This window comes from Lygodium microphyllum, chromosome 22, assembly GCF_053477565.2.
Source record: "Lygodium microphyllum isolate KBCC chromosome 22, Lygodium_microphyllum_v1.1.10, whole genome shotgun sequence".
Lineage (NCBI taxonomy): Eukaryota > Viridiplantae > Streptophyta > Polypodiopsida > Schizaeales > Lygodiaceae > Lygodium > Lygodium microphyllum.
Genome location: NC_141156.1, coordinates 44,291,039 through 44,311,907, shown reverse-complemented (window position 1 = coordinate 44,311,907; position 20,869 = coordinate 44,291,039). Strand labels below are relative to the sequence as shown.

Sequence of the window (20,869 nt, the reverse complement as noted above, 5' to 3'; positions counted from 1 at the left end):
AATTATGAAGTGATCAGTTGATGCTAAACATGATTAAGTTCTGTACTCTTTTTTTTTGAGTGAAGGATGGTTATGGCACTTTCATGCATGCATCTGGACAGGAATGTGATTGATGGTAGGTTGCAATTGTTAAAACGGTTTGGAAGCTGGTTTTGGACCCTATAACTCGGGCTTTGGTCATGGTTTTTTCTAATCCTGTTGATCTAGGGTGCATCGCTGTATGTTTGCTCTGCTAGTCATTCACTCCTTCATTGTTCTATTTGTATTGTTTGTTCGAAGTACTTCAATCATCTGGGGATTTTCTTGCCCCTTGGATTTTGTTTTATCTTGTTGGCCTCAAGAACACAGAAAAGTTTAGTGTCACACCTTTGTCCAGTGCGAGGACCTGCTAACAAGATCTTTATCTTATTTGGATCATCCTTTGTGATTGTTTTGGTGGTCAACTATCTAGATTGCTGTTGATTAGAAAGTCTCTTTGTGAAAAAAGGAAAAAACCATGGTGCCCCAGCTACTATGATGGAGGTGGATATTTGGCAAGAGCTTTGAATGAATGTATTTGCTTCTGCAAATAATATGTATGTTCTATAGGAGTATACACTGCCATAGCACACAAAGATCAACATAACATCCGTGCACCAATGGGTTAGCTTAATGACATAGTCAATGCAAAAGCTAGCCTTACACTGTAAGACATATGAGAGATTACTTTCTTCTCAAGTTTGTGAAATCCTAAACCTGCCTTTGTGACACTAAGATTTCTAAGGTGCAATTGATTGAGGTGCAAGTGTCTGGTCGGGATCTAGGCCTACATGTCTCCTAAAGTGAGTCTAGTACTAAGTGCAACTATTGAGACCTTGCACATGGCTTCTTGTTGTCATGTTGTCTCTGTTAACTCATGCTTGAGTTTGAACTTGTCTTGATACGCAGTGAAACAGTAATCTAGAGTCTACCCTAGAATTTGAAGGTGTGCCAAGGAATGACTGCAAAGCTTTTAAGTTTGTGATGTGAAAGGCCTAGAAATTCTGGAATCACCAAGAATCTGTGTTCTTCAAATGATTAACCAGTGCTAGTGAAGGGAATCATGCATTTCTTGTAAAAGGAATGATCGGTAAGAATGTCACTTAACCATGAAGTGTATTTTGGTTATTTATGTGGTTGTGGACCATGGTCTATATCTACATTAGAGGAGGATCCTCTAGCATTCTGGTTCCCTTGATTGCCTGACTGTGCCTGCATCCACAGTGCAATCACCATGTATACTGGCTCTTGTATGACCTCTGGTGTCTTGTGTTTTTGGCACTGCATGCATCATGTTGATGCCATTCTGTGTAGCAGAATGGTGATGTTGGCTCTTGTATGACCTCTGGTGTCTCTCATATGATCAGCCTCACATGTATCATGCTGATGCATCTTGTATAGCATGGTAGTGGCTGATCATAAAGGAGCTAGTACATCATCTAGGTTATTATTAACGGACCCACAAACCATGATAATAGGCCCTACATTGTTAAGGAGCATCAAACAAGCAGGATTCATAGCTGCAAGAAATGATGTGGATCATAAGGACCTTGCCGTAAGGTTACATACTCTTAAACAGTAAAGGAATCAGGAATACCTTCTGCATTTCAGGAATACCTTCTGGAATCAGGAATCAGGAATACCTTCTGCATTTCAAATGCAAGAGAGGAGGGAGGAGGGGCAGTAAAATCAAAAGTTATGGAAAGGTTAGTGTTAAATGCAACATGTTTGCTTGAATACTTTCTGATTTCTCACTCTCCATGCATGCTTTGTCTACCATTACTATCTGTTTTGGTAATCAAGAAGTACGATCAACACTGGATGCACTCGTACAAAAATGGTTTGTTTTCTTCCCTAGAGCTTGAAAATGCTAATCTTGGCATTCAATCTGTTTGGCTGCCATTGAGAGAGGCCCATGGCACCAGCTTTTATGGTGTGGAACAATTGTCTTGTCTGCCCTTGGATGTGTTTGTTACTTGAGGCACCCCTTATATGGAATGCTTTCTGCAAGGCAATGTCATATCTGGTCATGCTGCATAAGACGAAAACTAAATTGGATTATTGGAAATTGCCTGCTTTGGCCATTGGAAGCCTATTTTTGTAATTTTGCTTATATTGTGTGTTGTTGTGTTGCTCCATTTCCATACATCAACATATTTCGTGACCTTTGCAATGCTGAAGCGACTGTAATGGTTGAAGGCAGTTAGAAGCTTAAACTGCTGGAGCCCTTAAAACCTCCGATTCTTTTGAATCTGTTCTTGAATTGTTGAATTATTCAGAAAAGTGGCTTTTAGAGTATCTTCATGTAGCTTTCAGGAGCTTCACAATTATTTGCTACTCCAATCTCACCCCTCATGTGAGATGAAAGTGAGGAATTGAGCTCTTAAGCAGCTTGATGGAGTAGCAAACACACTTTTCTTGTCTTATAAAATAATATTGTGCATGCAATACTTAAAGCTGACAAACGATCTGAAAAGAAACTACAACTATGAGAATTGTCATATATATGAAACCTCAAGTTGAGATGATAATGTGCTCTTCTTGTTACTTTGCCATCAGTATCATCCTTTGGGTTTATAATGAGGCAGAATAAATGATATAGGAATCGCCTATGATCATGTCGACTTGTTGGTTAGGATGGAAGAGTACTTTTTTTTCTCTATGATCAACAGTTTCCAATGATCAACACTTCTGCTGCACAACCATGACTATCATTGTGGTCTGCTACCAGAGAGGTCTTGCAGCTTTTGGGGCTGCTCCTTTGTTTGCTTGAAGGCTGGATGCTGCCTTCTTTTCACTCAAGGGCAGGGTCTTTTAGCATGTTGGAGGACAAGTGTCACAAGCTTGCTCGGGGTCATGGTGAGGGTGCACTGCAAAGTTGATAATATTGAATGTTATACTTGTCTACTTAAATTCCTCTAGGTGTGGGGATGAATCAGTCTTACCCTTTCTAAGATGTATTTAGTTTGGGGAAAATGGATGTCTTCTCGAAATCTGCGTGGGCAAGTCTAGCAAAAGTTGACGTGCTGCCTTTGCAAGCAAGCTATTGACTTGGGGACCCGCAAACTCTACCTTTTTCATGAGGAAACCTGCCAATTATTCTATCTGAACTTGCATTTGACACTTCCTTCGCAAAACTAAGATGGATGTGTTGGAAATTTTGAGATGTAATTCACAGCTCATTTGGGTGAGCTATGGGGGGATTATCCAGACAGGTGAATGTTAGTAACAGCTATTAATGGATTGCCAGGGAAGTGGCTCATGGGATGAGCTATGCACAGGTGAACTTGATTATGAATCGACCTAAATATCAAGTTGGACTTTGAGTGCGAGGTGTTCAAGTTGGACTTGAATATTAGTTTTCTTATATTGCTGTTATCATGTGTATTATTCTCTCTGCTGGGGTCGGAAGAGAGTGAGGGTTGGAAGGAGCAAGGGTGAAGGGATGAGAGGAGATTGGGAAGGGGGTAGAGGAAGCTTTAGAGGACCAGAGAAATTTGGGGGGGGGGGGAAGGAGGGTTGGATGAATAGAGGCATAGGGGGAGGAGAGTAGAAAGGGAAGAATAGGCTGAGAGAGAGGAAAAGATGAGAGGTTGAAATAGCTGGCTCAGATGGGGAAATGCTGGATGATATGCAAAAGGAAGGGGAGAAGAAGGCGGGGCAAGGAAGGGAGTAGGGTTGCAAGATGAGCAGGGAGGGGGAAACTGAGGTGACAGGCAGATTAAGAGGGAAGTGCAAGGGAGGTCTGAGAGGGTGCTTGTACTGAGGTTGAGAGGGGTCTTGTGCATACATGGGAGGGGAGAGTATTGGCAAGGGGTGAGGGTACAAGATTGTAAGGGCTACAGGTCATTTAGTCGGGGGCATTTTGATAATGTTTTGGAAATGTGTCTGGAAGAGCTTCTGTTTGTGTATCCTTACTCTGAAAGTAAGTGTCTCTGGGGGGATTTTGATATGGAAGTGTGTCTGGGATAGTGTCTGTTTGCATATGTTTTATACTGAAAGGAAGGAACTGCATCACTCATCCTGGAAAATAGGGGCCTGAGACTCTATGTGCCTCATTTTCTGTGCGATTCAGTGAATCCTGCAGTTCTTTTGTGTTCTCTTTGTAGTTTTATGTAGCTTTTGTAATCTGTCTGTGCCAGTATTTGTATTGTTCTCTTGTTCTTGTCATAATTGGTTCCATGTTGAGTTAGTGACATTAGCATTGGAGGTGGTGTCGACTGATTGCTTGCTATATCTCTAGAAAACTTGAAGTGGAGAGTTTTGTAATGCCTTGAAGTGTGACTAGAGAGCTGTTAATTAGATATTTGTATATTTTTCACTCGACAAGTCAGAAACTGCACAGCTCATTCAAGAAGAGTAGGGTTCTTTTGTTTTCTGGTTCTTGTCACGTTTGGTTGCGGGAGAAGATAGCTACATTAACATGGTAGTTGTATTGGTGGATTGCTTGTTATGTCTCTAGAAAAATTGTAAGTGAAATTTTAATAATGCCTTGGAAATGAGCCTAGAGAGCCTTTATTGGGCCTTTATTGGTATATCTTTTGCTCTGAAAGTTAGGAACTTCATAGCTCATTCAGTTCATGTTGCCTTGGTAATCTATTTGTCCCATTCTTTGCACAGTTCTTGTTCCTTTGCGTTCGTTGCATGTGATTCTTACAGATGCTTACCTTTTATATATCTAGGCCTGCAGTTCCATCAATATTTTGTTCTAACTTGTGTTTTTCTAATGGCACCTGACTTATTTTTTCTAAAGCAGTTGAACAGAACAGTAAAGCACTTGATTGATTTAAATGCTTACTTTTGAGAAGGACACCCAAAACCCAACCGTCCTGTGAAAAAAAATTGACTTCTGTTTTGCAATGCCTTTTTGAGATATTACTGTACTGATTGTTTTGGATAAGAGCAATCTATTTATCTGCATTGACACATATGAACACTTGGCTTGATTGAATTTGTAAAGGTTAGTGCAAACATGATCAAGCATTACTGTGCTGGTAGGTGATTCTGCTTGTTCAATTTTGAGTGGTTAATTTTTATGCCACTAGGTGGGAGTTCCCGAAAGTGGGATTGAAGATGCTGTTAGCAAGCTATTGGCACGGGGGTGAGTAGGGGTCCTTTTTGTTAGTAGAGACAATGGTTTGTAGCACGAGTGCTCATTATTCCTCTTTTCGCTTTTGAATACAGCTACAAGGTTGGAAGAATGGAGCAAGTTGAGACTGCAGAACAGGCAAAAGCAAGAAGGGGACCCGGTGCAGTAAGTGCTTTCCCTTCACAAACGGTTCAGAAATTAATATTCTCATCATGAAAACAAGCAGTTTTTGGAAGTGGTTGTTTATTCTGAGCTCTCTTACTTGCTCCTCCATTAGGACTCATGATTCTGACTGCTTGGGACCAGTTTCCCTCCAGGAATGATCCTTTTCTTGAGCTAGATGTCAGTGTCATAAAATGCAATGGACTAGGCCTTATGCTGCCACGTATTGCTAACTGCTTGTGCTCAGAAGTTGATTGAACTGCAACCGCTTTAACTAGGTACTATGGATCTTGTAGATGGTACAACGGAAGCTCACTCACGTGTCAGCTCCTTCAACTGCTATGGATGATGATATGAAACCTGAAGCTGTCCACCTTCTAGCATTACGAGAGGTATGCTTTGGCGCTTCAAACTCAAAATATGGTTATATTTCCTTACTGTTGAAAACCAAAAAAGTATACAATGTAGAAAACATTGAGGTATCACATAATCCAAAATATCTATGTTATGAGTGCCTGATATATGCTCCCTGTAGCTGCAGCTTGGCAACTAGAGCAGAAAAAGTGAATGGCTGTTTAAAGAAGGCTCATAAGATTAAGTTGTGCTTGCTTATGGGATGCTTACATATTATATTAGTAACATGCTCCACCGTAGCTTGTAATAAGAGCATGCACTTCTCAAGTCAGTTGTGCACACTTATGGGAGGAATCATACAAGTAACATGCTCCATCTTAGTATCTATGCTGCCCCACCCACACACCACCACCCACCCACCCCCCCCCCCAAAAAAAAACCCCCCAAACAAAAAAAAAGAGAAAATGAAAAAAACCTGTTTTTCTTTCCTCCTTTCCTTGATATGAGTATGGCAGAGGACCAGTAAGCATAGCTTTTACTGACTTCTGTACCAGAGCTACACAGCCTAGCTGCTAGCACTCCAGCTGACTCTCAAATGGCAATCTGTGTGCACAATGTGGACCACATCAATCTGATGTGAGTCTGACCGTAGGAGTGACACTATTTCAAGCGACTAGAGGATCAAGGCCACCTTCACCTTTGCACAGTACCACCATCCCACCTCACTACATTGACCTACATGCTGCCATGGCCCATGTCCTCCAACATACTTTGGAATAATAGCCTCATTTATAGAAGAGGAATTGTCTTAGATAATCTTAACCCCATCTCATTTGTATTCAATGACCATGTATGGTTTCATGGACATGATATACTTGACAGGTTGAGGTCTCTCATGAGTCATAGGTCTTTTGCAGATTTTAAGGTGCCTTTTTCTTTTCTACTCTCTTTGTAATCTCTTAGTGATAAGTTGGGACAGATTTAACTTTGGTTCTTTTCTCTATTCTTCTTTCCGTTGAAGCACAGACAAAAGGAGGAGAGCTGCTTGCTTGACTGCTCCTTACAAAAGTGACACCAATCTTATCTATCCAGCATTTTGCTGCCATAAGTCACTTGCAGAAGGTGTGACTAGCCGCATGAAAACTGGCCAAACAATTTGTATGGCATCTCTTTTTATCAACCATGTCAGTGCCACCACCTACCTTTATGCCAACACTTGCATGTCTTCCAAAGTCCTGCAGAACACTGGACCTTTTGCTGACTTATTTCCCTAGATCTTCCATGGCATTCATGATTTACACCTGCTGTAGCAAATCGAAGCTTCTAACCTGCCAGTAAAAATAGTCTCAGATATCAAACATCTAGGTTGTATAAAGTTAGCTTTATGCTCAGAAGGATGGATTGCTAAGATGGTCCTATTGGCTGTTTAGGAACTGGATTACAATCACATTGCTGAAAACACTGGTGAAAAGACCATATTTGGATTTGCATTTGTTGATGCTGCTGCTGGACGGTTTTTTGTTGGGTCCCTACGTGATGATGAGAGCCGCTCAGCATTAGGGGCTTTGCTCACTCAGGTACTCACAATTTGTGTCTCTTGTTGGATTCTGCTCAGTAACGTGCATTCACTTTGTTTTAGTTTGAGTTTCTATCAGTACGTGGAACTTATGCACCAACTTTGATTTTCTGGTTTGTTTAACTGGTCACACAAAGGACTTTTGCTGATGCCACATGCTTTCAATTTCTTTGCTAGTGTTGGTTGGTGCTTATAACTTCTGTTAGTGGTTTTAATATGCTCTTTCTCGTCTGAGACTGGAGTAGTGTGAGGTTTACCTGCAATGTTGCATTTTTGATCTTACAATACAGACCTGAATGTATACATATCAAACTATGCATCATTGAGTGCTGTTCCAGAATATGAACAGCTGGATAGGATGCCAGAGTGTCTGAAGCTCTGGGGAGACCACATGTTGATGCTCTTGTTGAAGAACAGTACATTACTATTCTAGTATTCAGATTTGTTACTTTGATACCATGCTAGATGGCTGGCAAAATTGAGTACACAGAATTCAAGCAAGATGGAAAGGCACACACACTGCCCTTTGCACAAGAAGCATCATGAGCAACATGGGAACTTGACTAGCTGAAGTGAGGAGCATGTGCAAGATGGTGCCTTTGTATAGCCAAACATTCACATTTGCTAACAGTTGATTACATACTATCAGGTTATCAATCTGAAGTGTTCTAGTAATGCTATGATATATACTAGTGAATGTTCATTTTCTGAAGTTGATACATTGGAATGATTTTTTCGGAGTTGTTTTATGAAACATGCATGAGATAATTGGTATGTGGCGTTTTAGATGTTATCCATCCCTTCAGTATATTTGAAGGCTTATGCTTGCTTTATAGAACTGAGAGTGGGTCTGCAAAGCTAACGTGCAAATCTGATTTTGCATGGTGCAGGTGGCACCTAAAGAGTTGCTTTATGAGCTGGGAGGTAAAAGTCGAGAACTTGTACTCCTACCACTTTGCCATGTTTTACTTGGTACAGTCAAGGGTCCATCTAGAACACATACCTTGCGAGGGCCTAACGTGGTTGATTCTGACATGTTTGTAGAACTTGAACTCAGCTGGTTTATTGAATTGCACAGTAGGCTAAACATTCTCAAGTGCTCTGTAATGCTAGTTTCCGACCTTAAAATCTAAGCTAGTAGAGTGTATATACTTGAAATTGTCAATCGACACGTGTTTCTGCCTTCTTGTGTGGTCATGTCTTGTTTGTGAGCCTCAGCCAGAGTCTGGTGAGGACTTCTAGATCTCTTACACTGTCTTTGCTGTCAGTCCTTTTTTCGTGACAGCAGCCTCCATCATAGGCACATCAGATGGCGATTAGAGTGGCCACTTTTTTTTCCTGCGGTCAGCTGGTTTCAGGTGCCTTTATATACAGCAAGTTGGCCAGTTACTGTTTTGCAGGCTATTTATAGGTTTGTCCTTCTGTTCTTCATTGCTATCTCTCTCGCGTGCATGTGCTTGTATCAGCTTTCCCCTTGGGCTCATTCAGATTCAAGTTTTGTATTTCTTCATCTTTTGCGTTCTTTTCTTGCATCTGTATTCGGCATTCACATGGTATTGTTGGCCAAGTATGTGGCATGGAGAGTGATCAGCTTGTTGTGTTCTTCCCAATCTGCTGTGTTTTCCCTCCTTTAACCCTCTTCTCAGCCCATTCTCGTTTGATTGTGTGCAGGCTCCATTATTTGCGAAAATCATCATCAAACACTATGCTTTTTTCATAAGTTTTCAAAAAATTCAAGATGTTAGGCTGTTATGTTGGGGCACAATTAGGAGCTCAATTGAAACTGTGAAGAGCATTGTGAAGATTGACAAGATCATGTGGATCATCACAAGGCTATTGAAATCAGGTGATTTCAAATTGTCATGAAGTTTGTTGTGATTACGAGGATCATTGGGCGAAGACCCACAAGATTGTGATGTGGATCGAGATGTGGATTGCGATCAGACTCTCGCTTGTCCCCATTCATTCATGTTTTTCCCTCTTTTTGAGATATCTCATCATTGTCTCATTCTCTTGGTACTCCAAGTTTAAGTGCTCGACCTTCTCGATCTCTCTTTGAATAGAAGTTGGATGGGACCATTTATGCCATCTAGCCATGCAAGATTGGGGCCATCCTTGACATATTTGACCTATGTGATTTTGATACCATACCTCGTTCTTAACCTATTGTGCATCCTTGTTGAGGTGCCTCCATAGATTCACAACTCTTTGGGAGAGAATCAATTCTCATGCTTGTTCTTTTTCATGAATTGTAGTGGCTTAGCTCTCGTCCATATTATACGCATTCACACCACAATCCATATATGGAATCGATTATCATTGTTATACTAGGTCAAGACATTCATAAATTGGATGATCCTTTTTATGATGCGACCCTTGTTATGGGGCTACAATAATTGTATATTGTAGATTTTCCCACCATGAAGGATTGCATCAATGTGATGGAGGAGATTTAGGATGGGCTAGTATCCCTTGGTACTGTCATTTAGTTGGAGGACACATCCATGTACATCCACAAGAATGCTAGGATGAAGAACGCTAGTAGAATTAGTCACAATGGTCACATATAATGTTTTCTATATGACTCCTTTCGTGACACATGCAAGATACCACCACATGGAAGGAATTAGCCTTGATCTTGTAGGCAAGATGCGCCACAAGGAGACATGTTCAAGTAGGTAGGTACAAGTAGCCGTAGCATCCCTTGGTGAGGTCATTTAGTTGGAGGACATGGGTATGGCTCTTGTTACATCTTTGTTTCTAACATGTAATGTTTTCTATATGACTCCTTGCTCGACATATGCATGATACCACCACATGGAAGGAGTTAGCCTTGATCTTGTAGGCAAGGTGTGTGCCACAAGGAGACAAGTTCAAGTAGGTAGGTAGAAGGAGCCATTTTTTTGCAGCGTTTTTTTCAAGAAGGAACAAAAGAAGAGAAAAGGAAGAAAATTAAATTGAACTTGTCCTTAAGCTTTGATTGTGACAAAAAGGATGTGTAAGGGCTTTTTCAATTGTCCACATTCTTGGAAGACCTCCATCTCGAGGAGAAATGTTTGAAGTACTCTCAACTTGGTCCTAGTGTGGAGGGTGGAGTGAAGGAGCCTATTACCTCATCCATATATGCTCTTGTTGTCACGACTATATATGTTCTTGTTGTCATGACTTAATTTGTCTTTCTTTACATTTATTAAGTAAAGGATTCTCCTCCGACTTGCTCACTTTTTGACAAGCCTTGGATTACGGATAGCAATAACTTTAGTCATATAACTTACATACGCAATTGGCTCCAAGATCTTTGTTCTTAGTAGGCTTCCATCTTTATAGGTGGCATCTAATTAGTACCTAGTAGTGGTATGGGTACAATATCATTGCTTTTCAACCATCCATATTAAAATGCCTCCCTAGAATCCGACTTGTGCACGAGACATGGACAAGTTGTATGCATGACTAAGAATATAAAATGAATGGACATGGAATTCTTCTCCTAGCCATAGAGCCAAATGGGCTCACCTCCCAAGCTTGGGATCCAACAACAACTAGGTCATCATGACCATGTCCCAAGAGTTGGCGTCCCATACCACTAATTCACATTTTCTTAGTGTGCAAATGTGTCCATCTATGAGCCAAGAGTTTCAAAGTAGTAATCACACACAACAATGTGTACAATAGGCCTTAAGTCTTATAAATAGAACTTGGTTGGCCTAACCCTAGAGTGCCCCTAGTGCATTCGCACTAGGTTGCTTTATGACCATTGTGACTAATTCTACTAGCATTCTGTTGGATGTACAAGGATGTAACAAGCCCCCCTCATGAATGATTATTATCCTTAGTAATATCTTCAAGTACAAAGTGCGGAAAATGACTCTTCAATGAATGTAACAATTATCATGTAGCCTCCCCCTTCAAACGATTCTTCCGCTTGTCTAAATATTGGGACAAAGAGTTTGATAGGATCGATTAGTCTTGCAATCAAAAACCAATTGTGGAATATACAATTCACCTTGCCCTAGTTCTTTTAAATGACTCGTGTGCAACTTCTTTTGAACTCGAATATTTAAAGGTAAATCCAACTAGTAAGACATGCTTATTATCTTATTAATTTGAAGATGACCACAATACCTCAAAGATAACTTATAAAACTTGTTGATAGTTATTGAATCAAAGTCTTTTGGAGCATGATCTTGGGTTGTAATGCTTTTCCTTGCAATGGACAAGACCTCTTGCATATTGTGCAAGAAGTTGACGACGGATTGCATTTTCATCCCTTTGAGCTCAACAAGAAGCTGTGGTTTCGGCCTATAATTGTCAATCAACATAAATGTGTTACATCTAGTAGCTAAATACATAGCATTGTTATAGGCAAACTTAATTTGGGAATTATATTGCTCCAATCTAATTGTATATGAAACACATGCATACAAAATATCATCCATGGTTTGATTTGTCCTCTCAAACAATCCATCGGTCTTAGGATATTTTGAGGACAACATGGGCAATTGGATCTTCAATGTTTGGAAGACCATTTGTCATAAATGGCAATAGGTAAACTTATAATTATGGTCATTGTTTATTTTCTCAAGAAAACCATAAAGTTTATAAAAATGCTTGACAAAAGCTTCTCCAATTCATGGTTTTAAATGGTTGCTTTTATCGAGGTACTACACGTTCTATTGAGAATTTATAAATGATATAACATCTTTGCTTATTTGTGTCGTCCACAACTTTATTAAGTTGATAATGTGGACACTTATGCATATAAGACTCAATCAAAATCTTCATGTGTAGCTAATAAAAATAATGAGTAACTAAGGCCAAAGTCCATTGTATGCGAGGGTATTTTGCCCTTCATTCTTCATGATGCCCATACAAAATATTTTGTAGATATCCTCATCATGAAGCACTCATACTTTGCTTTGTTTAAACAATAATTCATTTTGATGGAATACTCTTTCACCATCTTTCTCTTAATAGTCTACTTTTGAGCATTCAAACCGCTAAAACTTCTTAAGCTACTATGTTCTTCTTGGACTAATTGCTAGATTGTACCGAAGTGACTTGTGAGGATTCTTTTAGCAATGCCCTTTGAGAGAGAATTAGAAATCAATTGAAAACTTTAAGAAAGACAAAGCATTGGCTTCATGCATTTGAGTAAGGGTATTGACAACTATATTAGTTGTCCTTTTGGTAATGGATCTCAAAGTCAAATTCTTGCACAAGCTCAACTATATTAGTTGTGTTTTTTGGTAATGGATCTCAAAGTCAACTTTTTGCACAAGCTCTATGGCTTGCCCAACTTACCTTTTAGCCATGAAGATCGAGTTGATTTGAGAGGTTTTTAGTGAGTGATAGTCAATCCAAATAATTAGCTTGGCATCATGCAAATAACGATGCTAAATTTTAAGTACATGGTCGACCGTTAGTACTTTCTTCTCTTGAGTGGTATAGTGTATTGAGACATTTGTAAGCTTATAGCTTTCAAATGCAATAGGTCAGCTATCTCGATTAAAAACACTTGTAGTGTAATTGCTTGCATCCATATAAACATTATAGGGGTTATTTTAATGTTTGAAAATATTGATTGAGCTCATTAATCCAAATAGTTGGCATAATTTTTTTTTTTGGAGCTTTGGATATCCTTAAGTAATCATGTCAAGGGCTCAATAATTTTAGCACAATCCTTAATGAACAAGATATTTCACTTGCCTAATGGTCCTCGAAATAGGCAAATTTAGCAATTCTTGAACTTTTTTAAAATCAGGTTGGATGCAATTGACCAAGATTGTAAGCGCTTTGAACGACGTAGTATGATTGTAATTATAATATATATGTATTTTTGTAGCTTAATCATTCGAGAGATTAGAAGGAATGAATACTTGAGTTTGAACGTGTTGATTATTTAGAGAATTAGAACCATGAGCACGTAGAAAAAATGAAGGCAAATTCGAGGATTGAAGATGTGCAACCAACCTCTCTCATACACATATCATCTCTCCCTTGGAAGGAGTGTGTCTTTGTTCTATCCAAGTCTCTTAGGGAAGAGCTCGATTACAATCAATCAACTTGAAGGTGAGAGTCACTCGTAAAATCATATGAAGGATGTATGCCATACATGTATCACTTACTATTCATTAAAAACAATATATTTCTTTTCATTATGAGAGTAAAAAGAGGGAAAATCAACCTTTATGTGTTATTGATCAGCAATGCATCATTAGGGTTTTTTTCTTAATAATAAAGCAGAGGATGATGATGGAAATGGTTGGGATCAATTGCATGCTATCTTCAATTGTGGTATAGGAGTTTAAACTTTATAGCCAAGAAAATTTTCGTAGAATGGGAAATAACAAACTCTCTTTATAGGAGAAAGGGAAGAGCTAGTGCACAAAGAAAAAGTGAAGTGGTACTAGAAGATAAGTGTCCAATCACACATGAGATGTGACAAGTGGTGGGACACTTAGAAGATTGTATCATTGTGTGATAAGTGTCCAAACATTTCTTTTTTTTTCCACGGCTATCTCTTTTGAATTGAAAACTATTAAAAATGGAAATAATCAAATTAAGTAAGCATTGCTAAAACACAAAACTTACAATTTTTAGTATATGATCTCTACACTTTAGGACTAGCATTTTGAAGCCAATCCGAGACTTTAAAAATATAGGAACCTCATAAAATTTAGAAAGCCTCCATATAGGTATCATTTGAAAGCTCTTTTCGAGTATATTGTGAGAATAATGTTAGAACTTTCATATGACTTTTCTATGCAAAGTTATGTGTATTTTAAGCTCTCAATTTAGACACATACACATTTTACGAATATTTCATGATCATGCCATCTTGTTGATTGTAATTGTTCATTTTGGTGGATCTAGCCCACACTTCAAGCACTAATCCTTTCTATGTGTGAGTCTTATCTTGATATGCTTGAGTTTTGATCATAGGTGTATAATTGGACATATAGGTAAAAGTGTGTACTATATTCTCTCTAATCCATAGCATGGATTCACTAGAATTTGTAACCATTTGATGAGTGGTCAACTCTAATGTAAAATTTTAAATCTCTAATAATTATAGAGCAACCATATTTAATAAATAATTAAATATGCAAATCAATAAAAATGATATATATTTTCTTTTTGTAGTGTTGTGACAAAGATAACATGTTTGAGATACAAAAATTATGTGCAAACTTTGGTAGTTTGCAAGTCATTGTTCTCGCTTTAAGAGATGTAAGACAATATGCAAATGGTTTGTGTGTTGTTCAAACAACTCAAAATGAGCATGCTATTGAGGTTTTTTGAGATACGAATGAAATAAATTATTCATCATTTGCTAGAAAGTAGTAGGAGTATTTGCTAATCCAAAGGGTAAGATTAAATTAATCGTGTCCATATGGTGTGAAAAATACATTTTTGAAGACATCCTTGGGAGCTATTTGTATTTATTGGTATTCAAACGTAAGATTGATCTTGGTATAGTAACATTTGGCTTAGAGCAAATCAATATAATGTATCATGAAGTAATGGAAGTTTATAATGTAATTTAGATGGAAAAGCGCAATGTGAATTCATGCAATAATGGATTTGGATATATAGACATTTAGGTTATTATTGATATTATGTTTAGAGAAAAAAAACACATCGACAATGATTGAACTTTTTTAATGAAAAAACCTTATGTAACAATTTTTAGATCATAAAAATACATGTTGAATTTCAAGGTTGATATTTTATTTGTATTAGATTTTGTGATCTTGGAGGGGGATAGTTCTCTAGGATCACATAAAAACGATCATCAAACTCCAAAGAGATTATATGAGATTTATGATTCACAAATAGTGAGGGAGATTTATAAAAAAATCGTGGGATCTCAAGAATGATATCCATATGGTCAAGAGTCATCTGTTGAAAGTCCAAAGGCTCATGGTGTTGCTGGATCAAAAAATCTAACCTTGATACCCTTCGATCCCAATGATCCATAATCAAACCCTTCGTATATTAAATTGGATACTCTCGATCAATGGGTGCCATGTGGAGTGAAAGTCTTAGTATCAATTGAAAAGAAATAAAATTGTGAGTTGAGCTAATATTAAATAACATAACAATTGATTGGCCATTTATAATACCGGAGACCTTTAAATGGTTATTTGGGTTAAATGTAGTATAAACAATTGAGACAACTTCTCATGTTTAGAAAACAATGTTGTGCTAAAGCTCAAAATATATACTTGGAGCTTTAACAATATTTATCGATGCTTCGGAAGTTGTCTTTGTTTTCTTGTTATATGGACATTGTTTGTTCACATGGAAGTATTTAGTTTGGTGACATGCAAAGCAATGACCCTTCTAATGATCTTTATTTTGTAAGTAGCTTTGTGTTTTTCTTTCTTTTTCTTTTGTACCTTTAAATTTGATTGATGAGAAGTTATGCTGAGGGGTTTCTTTGAATTCTATCTAGATTGGCCACTTTTGCTTTTAGCCAAATGTTTTTCTCGTGGCATAGCCTTGCCCACCACACATATGCCTTCCCTTGTAACATGATTTGTATGTATCGATGCGCTAAGTGATATCAAATTGGTAGAGATCAAAATAAGATATCCATTTGGTCAACCGTGAGTGAATATTTGTTTTCTCACATTTTTTCTTCTCTCCTTTTTGAAGGGATTAGGTTATAATTGAAGAGGCAAAGTTCTCATAATTATGGGCACAAATTGAAAGTGGGTAGTGCGTAGCTCGGCACATTGTCATTGCTTTTTCCTTCAATTGGGTCTATAGAGCCACCACAAAGTAGAAGTCCACACTCGACATTAGGGAAGAACCTTTCAGATGACATCCATACATGTATTAGGATCAAGAGAAGTCGAATGGTGGACATTCTTCATGTGTTGAGGTTCACTTACAATTAGTGCGTCAAAGTGAGGTATGTCATGAGAGCCATGGTGATGGTAAAAGATAGTGGTGTGGAGAGCAATGAAGAAAGTTAGAGAAGATATAGAGAGTGAGAGAAGAGAAGTTATTTTATTGCTGAGTATATGAGCATAAAGTATTCGAGAGAGAAGATACGACAGTTGAAGACTGTGTAACTAGGTAGTTATAGTGGGCTACTTGTTGACAAGTGCCAGAGTGTCTTAATTTAATCTTAATAGATTAATGTTAAACAACAAAAAATCAAGCTATCATGCCATGTAAGAAATGTCAGAAGAGGACCACGTGGAGGTACTATGGGGGTATTTTGGCACTCATACCTCAACTTGAGGCCGTAACTTGCTTGACTTCATACATCACACCTTGTCCAAGTGTCGGTTTACGCTTGCGATCCGCCATGATTCCATGCGGGTTGCTATCCACTATGCAATGCTACACAAGTTGCTGCCTATCACACAAGCTGCCTTGTTTGTCTAGGGGCACTTGGCTTGGCACCACCATGGCTAGGAGCATCGGGCTCAATATCATCTCACCACCACCAACTAGTTGTGATCTATCACGACCTTGGTCACTCTCTCTCTCTCTCTCAACGCTTTTATCTCTTTTAAAAAAAAAAACACTCTCTTCAATAGTTTCTTTCCTTGAGACAATTGACATTCACCTTATAGCATTAAGGCTAGATAGCATTCACATTATTGTTAAAAGAAACATTAATGTTACATTAATATTAAATGTTAGAATTAATATAAACATTAATGATCACATTTACATTAAATATTGTTTTTAATGTTAATAAAAATACATATTCATGCAATGAAATCCTTGTAGTTGCCTATGATGGTTTGCCATGGTCTCAAAGTAGTAGCTTTTAGGCCTCAATTGTTGGCATCGTTTAAGAATTTTTATGCAAAGCCATCATCCAAAGCACTATCTTGAACATGAGTGCCAAATAGGAGGCATTTTGTTTTGTATCCAACCACTTGCAACATGTTTCCTTTGTCCATGTCCCTCTTCCAAGTAGCCTTTTGTACCATCCTATATGAGAAAATGGCATACGTATCAAGCATGGATCATAAAATTGTGGTTTTGTGTGCGCCATCAAATCTTGTGCCAAATAGTAGGTTGAGGCTTTGATACTAGGATTCGGAAAAACAAAAGTTGAAAAAAAGAAAGTAAATCATTTTCATCATCGTTTGAGAAGGAAATATCGTCTATTGAGATGGTATTTTATATCTAAGTCTAAAAAATATAACTTTATTCTGACAAATTTGAAGAGGACTTATATCCTTCTTCCAAAAAATTTAGAAGGATTTTTCTCAAGATGAACATTTTCTAAGTTGAAGTGAATCCGCCTTTTACTGAATCCTATTTGATATCAATAAAACATTCCTCTAAGAATCCAACCTACACATGAGACAAGACACAAGTTGTATCCATGGCAAATAACACAAAGGGAATAGATATCAAACTTACCTCCTAGCCATAGAGCCATATGGGTCCGTCCTTGTCCCAAGAGCTTGGAAACTAGTAGCAATTGATTCATGACCACGTGCCACCATGTCCCAAGAGTTGGCATTCCATACCACCAATCCACACTATCCTAGTGTGTGGACGCATTGGCATATAGATCGAGAGTCCAAGAGTTGTGATCGCATAAGGCCTCGAGTTTTATAAATAGAACTCGGTTGCCCTAATCCTAAACTGCCCTAATGCGAATATTACAGGCCACTTTGTGACCATTTTGACCAATGCTACTACTGTTCATCTAGATGTTGGAGGGAAGGCTCAGGGGAAGAGACTAACCAATTGACTTGGAAATTGTACTCGGGGGATATAGTGGCGAGATACGTTTTGATTGTTGCATTTCTTAGTGAAGCTATATTGCGAACTTTGCAAGGAGTACATAGCCCATAATTTTCAAGCTCTTGTGATATCACCAAACGATTAGATTCACCAAAACGAGCTACCATTAGTCTAGGGATCTAGTGATAGCATGCAAGGACAAACATTGTCATGAGGATGTAAAATTTTATTGTATTGCTTAACATTTGATTAAAAGATAATTAAATGTGCGAATGTGACTTACGTATGTGAGGTGCAAGTTAATTATTTCACAATATGGGACCTAGGACCTTGAGATATCAATTGGTGTCAATGGCAAAAGTTGTAATAAGTTATGCTTGATAGATATTAGGTGGTACTTGGTGTTAGATCGATGGTGATATTAGAGACTAGGTATTAATGAGTTAATTAATTAATTAGTGTCAGTCTAAGGCTAGTAATTACTCAAGGATACTTGGAGCACAAATTGGTCTAGCTAGTTTAATTATTGGTTGGTGGAATTTTTATTGAGCATTAGAATAATCATTAAATTAATTTTTAGAGTTAATATTTCAAAAATTAATTTAATAAGTTGGATAACGTTAGAATATAGGATGAGAAGGTTGCCACTTAGCAAAGCTTGTCTATGTAAGTGGAAAGAATGTTTTTGGGAGTTGGTGAAAGTCTATTCAAGCCGTTTTGGGAGAGGAGGTTGTTAGAGAGTAAGGAGATGCTATTGATCATAGCAACTAAGAAACACGTTTCTTTCGGTTTGAAACTTACGAAACATTTCTTAAAGTAAGAACGTTTCTTAAAGTAAGAAACGTTTTTTGAGAGTAAAAAATGTGAGGGTTTTTTTTTTGGTGAGTTGGAATCCAAAACATGGTTTTTATGGCAAAAACAATTGAGCAATGTTAAACATGATGATGATGATGTACAATGACTCGTGAGGACTCAAGATTTTGGATGTTGGACTTTCTCAATCTAGTATCTATTCTTATCTTTAGAGTTGATTGTTATATAACTTTAGTCTCATTTATGAGTTATTTATGACATTTTATGATTCATTTTTAATTTTGACATTTTGTTAGTTTGTTTTGAAATGAGGATCATGATTTTGCAACTTAACTTAGTTCATATTGTAGATAGACTATTTACATGTTTATTTCAATTTTCTTTGTATTATATATATGAATCATTATGTTTGAACCCTAAACCATAGTATAGCTTGTTCAAAAACTACTAACTTTGATATAAGTGAGCAGTCAATAGTGGTTCATTGATATGTAACGTATTATTCTCAATTGACTCTATAATCACTCAAGCTCATTTGGCCATTCTTTGTTTAAGAGAGAGTTTCATAGAGGTCTAGAAGCTCTTTTCCTAGTCAAAACTATTAAAAAATTCTATATAAAAGAACTTGCATTTTTTATTTTATCCCCTCTTGTAAGAAACTTACGAAACACGTTTGAAACATTTCGTTTCTAAACATTTTTTCCGTTTTTGGTTGCTATGCTACTGATGTGATTTGCAATCACCAGGGACGAGTCCTATCATAGGTGATAGCAGTTTGGAGCCCTCGAGGTGCAGGTGATAGCATTCCAAGGTCCTTCTTGTACAGGTGATAGCATATAAGAGGGGACAACAGCCTTTATGGTGGTACTAAGCTATAGGTGACAACTTCCATGGTTGTTTGAGTAGGGCAGCAATAGTTTTTCAGCCTCTCTTGCGATGAAACTTCGAAATTTCTCTCTCATTCTATAGCCATTTCTCTAGTTATCTTAGCAAAATCCAGCTATTTGAGGCATTAGAGGTGGAGATTTTGACTAATCTTTGTTGTAAACCCTAATTTGCAGCAAAGATTAGGGTTTGACAGCTACTTCGAGATGCATGCAAGAAATTGAGGACCTTTCACTAGTCGAAATTAAAGAATTTCAGGGAGATTTAAGAGGCTAGTCAATTAATACTAGATTTGGGTTTGAATTTACCTTTCAAGGAGCAAGATAAAGGCTAATCCCCAAGCAAACCAGGGGGAAAATTGGTTTGAAGGCTTGTTGGTCAGTCTTGATAGCAAGAGACACTTGGATTAGCAAAGAAGATCGGAGAATCTTAGCTATACTCCATCCATTTTTAATAAAAGCTAAAGAAATATCGCAAGGGGTGTCAATTTTTGGCCAACAAGTTCATTTTCCACCAAGATTGAAGTAGTGAAGTATGCATTTTCAATTTATGTGAATTTAATGCTTGTTGTAACTTATGATTAATCAGGTCATTACCACCCTCTCCAAGAAGAAAGATTGGTTTCATGCCCCTCCTATGAGTTGATATCTAGGATGGGCATGAATGATGACACTTTTTATGCAAGAACTTGTTGAGATAGGGCGTTTTACTGGGTGAGGGTTAGGGTTACCCTTTCTCAAGTTTTAGATTACTTGGGTTGCTAAACGGGGTGCTTGGTGCCTACTTTGCGGTAATTGTTGATTAAATACGTCATTGCCACCCTTTCCAAGAAGGAAGGCTGGTTTCAAACACCTCCTGTGAGCTGACATCTAAGATTGGCATAGATGATGACACTCCTTATGCAAGAATCCATTGGGATAAGTTATCGGGTGAGGGTTAGGGTTATCCTTTCTTAAGTCCTAGGTTACTTGGTGCCTACATTAGTCTTCTATGAGCAATCGATTGAAGGAAATAGAAATAAGTGGACTATTTGATGAAAGCAAGGTTGAAAGTGTTTGGCCTTGTGATAGTGCGTGCACAACTTGGTGTGCATACTTGATTCACAAAACAAAACAATACAAAAAAATATTGAGTTCCATTGTAGAAGTCCTCTGTGTCCTTGATTTGGGCTTACTCATCTTGGTACCTAGGTTATCTTCATTGAATATGTGGTCCTTGTTGAGGATGCCACCTTGTGAGAAACC

The 20,869-nt window shown here is 37.9% G+C and overlaps 1 protein-coding gene across 3 annotated transcripts in view; it reads left to right on the top strand.

The window, feature by feature from the left end:
• MSH7 (MUTS homolog 7) overlaps positions 1 to 20,869 on the top strand; it is a 44,629-nt gene that overhangs the window by 1,644 nt on the left and 22,116 nt on the right. For all 3 annotated transcript variants that reach the window (XM_087663457.1, XM_087663459.1, XM_087663458.1), the window contains 5 exons: positions 5,064 to 5,119; positions 5,203 to 5,272; positions 5,566 to 5,661; positions 7,054 to 7,200; positions 8,090 to 8,123. In XM_087663457.1, the coding sequence (XP_087519583.1) occupies positions 5,064 to 5,119; positions 5,203 to 5,272; positions 5,566 to 5,661; positions 7,054 to 7,200; positions 8,090 to 8,123 (403 nt within the window). The remainder of the gene's footprint in view (positions 1 to 5,063; positions 5,120 to 5,202; positions 5,273 to 5,565; positions 5,662 to 7,053; positions 7,201 to 8,089; positions 8,124 to 20,869) is intronic.